The sequence below is a fragment of the Humulus lupulus genome, chromosome X (assembly GCF_963169125.1).
Source record: "Humulus lupulus chromosome X, drHumLupu1.1, whole genome shotgun sequence".
In the NCBI taxonomy this organism is placed as follows: Eukaryota; Viridiplantae; Streptophyta; class Magnoliopsida; order Rosales; family Cannabaceae; genus Humulus; species Humulus lupulus.
In genome coordinates, this window is record NC_084802.1 from 41,781,607 (window position 1) to 41,786,606 (window position 5,000).

At 39.6% G+C, this 5,000-nt stretch overlaps 1 protein-coding gene and 1 pseudogene across 2 annotated transcripts in view; both read right to left on the reverse strand.

The window, feature by feature from the left end:
- The window catches only part of LOC133803340 (photosystem I P700 chlorophyll a apoprotein A2-like), a 3,148-nt pseudogene extending 1,072 nt beyond the window's left edge, over positions 1 to 2,076 (reverse strand). Inside the window, exon 1 of the transcript XR_009877913.1 lies at positions 1 to 2,076. This exon is cut by the window's left edge and continues 1,072 nt beyond it. The product of XR_009877913.1 is annotated as a photosystem I P700 chlorophyll a apoprotein A2-like (transcript).
- A 298-nt stretch (positions 2,077 to 2,374) lies between these two features.
- The window catches only part of LOC133803691 (protein Ycf2-like), a 9,686-nt gene continuing 7,060 nt past the window's right edge, over positions 2,375 to 5,000 (reverse strand). Inside the window, 3 exon segments of the mRNA XM_062241805.1 lie at positions 2,375 to 4,504; positions 4,506 to 4,864; positions 4,867 to 5,000. The exon segment at positions 4,867 to 5,000 is cut by the window's right edge and continues 335 nt beyond it. Of these exon segments, the coding sequence (XP_062097789.1) occupies positions 2,375 to 4,504; positions 4,506 to 4,864; positions 4,867 to 5,000 (2,623 nt within the window).

Sequence of the window (5,000 nt, forward strand, 5' to 3'; positions counted from 1 at the left end):
AGGTCCTATTGTTAAGAATAGTGAATTACTATTTTCATTAACAACATTTAACCAACCAGGCAACCATATGCTTCAACCCGCGTTGAACGCTGGACCATTCGTTGAAGATAAAAGTACATCGAACCCATATAAGGTTTTACCATGAGAAGATTGTATCCATTGGGCAAATATAGGTTCGATCAAGATTTGTTTTTCCGGAGTACCAAAAGCAAGCATGACATCATTATGGACATAAAGTCCCAAAGTATGGAACCCTAGAAAGAGGCTTGCCCAACTTAAATGGGATATGATAGCTTCTTTATGGTCTAACATTCTTGACAATACATTATCCTCATTTTGTTTCGGATTGTAATCTCTAATAAAAAATATAGCTTCGTGAGCAAAAGCTCCTGTCATAATGAATCCTGCAATGTATTGGTGATGAGTATATAAAACAGCTTGAGTAGTAAAGTCTTGTGCTATGAATGCATAAGCAGGTAAAGAGTACATGTGTTGAGCAACCAAGGAAGTAATAACCCCCAAAGAGGCTAGAGCAAGACCTAATTGAAAATGAATCGAATTATTGATTGTGTCATAAAGACCTTTATGTCCACGCCCCAATCGCCCCCCCGGAGGAATATGTGCTTCTAAAAGATTTTTTATACTGTGCCCAATCCCGAAATTCGTTCTATACATATGACCGGCAATAAGAAAAATAAATGCAATAGCTAAATGATGATGAGCAATATCAGTCAGCCATAAACTTTGCGTTTGTGGATGGAATCCCCCGAGAAGAGTTAGAATAAAAGTTCCTGCTCCTTGGGAGGTGCCAAATAAATGACTACTTGAATCAGGGTTTTGAGCATAAAGATTCCACTGACCTGTAAAAAGTGGGCCTAATCCTTGGGGATGCGGCAATACGTCTAAGAAATTATTCCATCGAACGTATTCCCCCCTGGAGCCAGGAATAGCGACATGAACTAAATGTCCTGTCCAAGCCAAGGAGCTTACTCCGAATAGTCCTGACAAATGATGATTAAGATGAGATTCGGCATTTTTAAACCACGAAACGCTCGGTTTCCATTTCGGTTGTAGGTGTAACCAACCCGCTATTAAAGATATGACCGAAAGAACTAATAAAAAAAGAGCTCCATTATACAGATCTCCATTAGTACGTAAACCGATTGTATACCACCACTGATAAACACCCGAATAGGCTATATTCACTGGGCCAAGAGCACCCCCTCGAGTAAAAGCTTCCACAGCCGGTTGGCCAAAATGAGGATCCCAAATTGCATGAGCAATAGGTCTTACATGTAAAGGATCCTGTACCCATGCCTCAAAGTTTCCTTGCCAAGCTACATGAAACAGATTTCCTGAAGTCCACAAAAAAATTATTGCTAATTGCCCAAAATGAGAGGCAAAAATATTATGATGAAGACGTTCTTCAGTAATATCATCATGACTCTCGAAGTCATGTGCGGTAGCAATACCAAACCAAATACGACGAGTAGTGGTGTCCTGAGCTAAGCCTTGGCTAAACCTTGGAAATCGTAATGCCATAATGCCTTTCAAATCCTCCTAGCCATTATCCTACTGCAATAATTCTTGCTAAGAATAATGCCCATGTTGTGGCAATTCCACCCAGAAGGTAATGGGTTACTCCTACAGAACGTCCTTGGACAATGCTCAAGGCTCTAGGCTGAGTAGCAGGAGCAACTTTTAATTTATTATGAGCCCAAATGATGGATTCAATAAGTTCTTGCCAATAACCACGCCCGCTGAAGAGAAACATTAGACTAAAAGCCCATACAAAATGGGCACCTAGGAAAAAAAGGCCATATGCGGATAATGAAGAACCATAGGACTGAATTACCTGGGATGCCTGTGCCCATAAGAAATCGCGAAGCCACCCATTAATAGTAGTGGAACTCTGCGCAAAGTTTCCTCCCGTGATATGAGTTACCACCCCTTGATCACTTATACTACCCCAAACGTCTGACTGCATTTTCCAACTGAAATGGAATATTACGACTGAAATTGAATTATACATCCAGAATAGCCCTAAGAAGACATGAACCCAAGCGGATACTTGACATGTCCCCCCTCTTCCAGGTCCATCAATCGGGTCGGGTGAATTCAATAATAGACGCCTGTTGGCATTCCAGCTTCCCTTCTCCTTTCAAGGCCTATCTGAAAGAGAATCTAGTACTTCTTGGTCGTGAATATCTGAATAGGACGAACCGCTCCGTGGATATCTTTGCTTCGGAACAAAACAATTAGAATTAGTCGGTCAACTGGAATGTGTATTATCCATATAGGAGATCTTTCAATTGAGAAGATCTGTCGACCTGAGACGAAGAGAAATGTCTATCTATTTTATTTAGTTATTCAGTTAAACCAATGATTCGTTATTGTAGCATATAGCAACAACCATTTCATCTGGGAAAAGCCATCTTTTTCTCAACAATGTCTTTGTCATTTGATCCAATAGCGTTCCGTTAGATAGGAACAACTTTGATAAATACTGATAACTCTCAGATGGAGTATTAGAACGGAAAAATCCATTAGATAATGAACTATTGGTTCTAAGCCATCTCTGGCGATAAATCAACAATTCGAAGTACTTTTCTTGCGTATTCTTGAGAAACCAGCATTTATATATAGATGTAGGAAGATCTGTTTGGGAAGTAAGAAGCCCCTTTGACATCTCTTCATCTGCAAAGAATTCTCGATGTGAAAGCACAGAGACAAAGGGCTGATCTTTGAATAGGAAAAAGAGTGGATCTGCAGGGTCCCAAATGAATTGGCTTATTCGAAAAAAGCCTTGTTCTTTGGAAGATCTATCTCGTGTCTGGTACTGCATGGTTCCACTCTGCAAGAACTCCGAATCATTCTGTTGAAGCCCATCCTCTTCATCATAAATGATCCGCTTGCCCCGAAATGACCTAGCCCAATAGGGAAATCCCAATTCATTGGGGCTTTCTATTTGATTGTATCGAAAGCCCCAAGGGCGCCATATTCTAGGAGCCCAAACTATGTGATTGAATAAATCATCCTCTATCCGTTGCGGGTCGAGGACTCCTTCTCCTTCCCCTTCTTCAAACTCCGATTTGTATTGTTCATAGAGAAATCTCTGATCAACGATAAAACAAGATCCATTTTGCATCATATCTAAGGGATTCCTTGGTTCGGGCCGAAGAAGCAATGTCACTCGATCATTATCAAACTGGCTGCAACCTTTTTCTGTCTGTGAGGATCCCACCAGAGTGCCTTCTACTTCTAATAGGCCATGAACTAGATCAGAATCATTCTCAACGAGTCCATAAGAAGTGATCCCATTTTTTTCATTGAGTTCGGGTAGAGACCAAAGGTCTTGAGCGACCGATCCGGCAGAACAACTCAAAAGATAAAGAAGTATCGTTAATTTCTTCATGCTCGTTCCAAGTTCTAAGTACCATTTGTACAAATAAGAATCCCCTTCGTTACATGATTTCTTCTTCATATAGATAGATATAGGATCTAGGGAGAAATTACTTAGAAGTACATTTTGTGCAACAGCCCTTCCTATCTGATAGAAAAGGATCCCATGATCCTGAACCGATCTTACCTGGGATCGCAAATCCCAAGTTTGTCTATGAAGAGCAGATCTAATTATATTAGTGTCTATAATTGATTTCTTCTGTGTAATACTAATCGATAGGGCCTCATTGGTAAGTGCTACAAGATCTCGTACATTGGAACCCATGGTTATGGACCCGAATCCATTAGTATGGAACATTTTCTTTTCCAAGTGGAATCCCCTAGTATATGAAAGAGTGAAAAAGTGCTTTCGTTGTTGTGGAATAAGAAGCCTTCGTATCTTAATGCATGTATTTAATTTATTCGGAGCTATTAGAGCGGGATCCACTTTTTGGGGAATATGAGTCGAAGCAATAACAAGAATATTTCTAGTGGAACATCTTTCACAATCCCTGGAGCGATAGTTCACTAATAGACCGAGGGATAAGTAATTCGACTCATTCACATCCAGATCATGAATGTTTGGAATCCATATTATGCAAGGAGACATTGCTTTTGCTAATTCGAATTGAAGGGTGATATAAAACCGGTCTATTTACGACATCATATCCATAGTTAGCGCATTCATCATAGTTAGAAGCTCCAGCTCCGTATCAAAGTCACGGTCGATATCGTCACTATCATCAATATCGTCACTATCATCAATAAGAAAACCCTTAGGCTTGTTATCCAGGAACTTGTTCAGAAATACTGTAATGAAAGGAACATAGGAGTTTGTCGCTAGGTATTTGACCAAATAGGATCGTCCAGTTCCTATAGAACCTATCACTAAAATACCCCTAGAGAGGGATAGGGCTAAGCGGAGCGAAAAAGGTTTTCCATGAGATGGGAAATGAAAACTATTAGCCCCACAGGAGGTTTGTGAATAAGTGATTGTCTGATAATGAGAAAGGAATATCCGTCTTTCTACTAAACAGGATGTATTGAACTCATAATTCATTAGAGACTTTTTTATGAATGTCAACTAAGTATCGTAAGTAAATTGCTCCCGGTTGTTCAATCATTTGATAACCAGAGTCATTCTTTGATAAATGATCACTATGAGTCAGACTCAATAGAATTTGATCAATCCTTTTTTCTGTCGTTAAGGCAGAGAACTGAACCAAGAGCTCTCTTTCTTTATCATCAATCCAATCACTGTTCACCTTTTTTCTTTTTATTATACATGAATAGGTCTCTTTACTTGTATGACTTAGATGTCTCGTATTTATCGAAAAAGAGATTCGATTGATGGGATTTGGTATGATACTTATGAAATCGATGATATCGATGAGATTGATATTCAAATATTTCTTCTTAGAACTATTGATTTGACCCCATAAGTGGGACCGCCACCCCATAGCATGTTGCCGCCAGAAGCAGAACCCTGTATTTCTTCTAGAGAATCTCCTAATTGTTCCCGAGCAACTAGAAAGAGATTCTTTAACCAGAAAGAATTC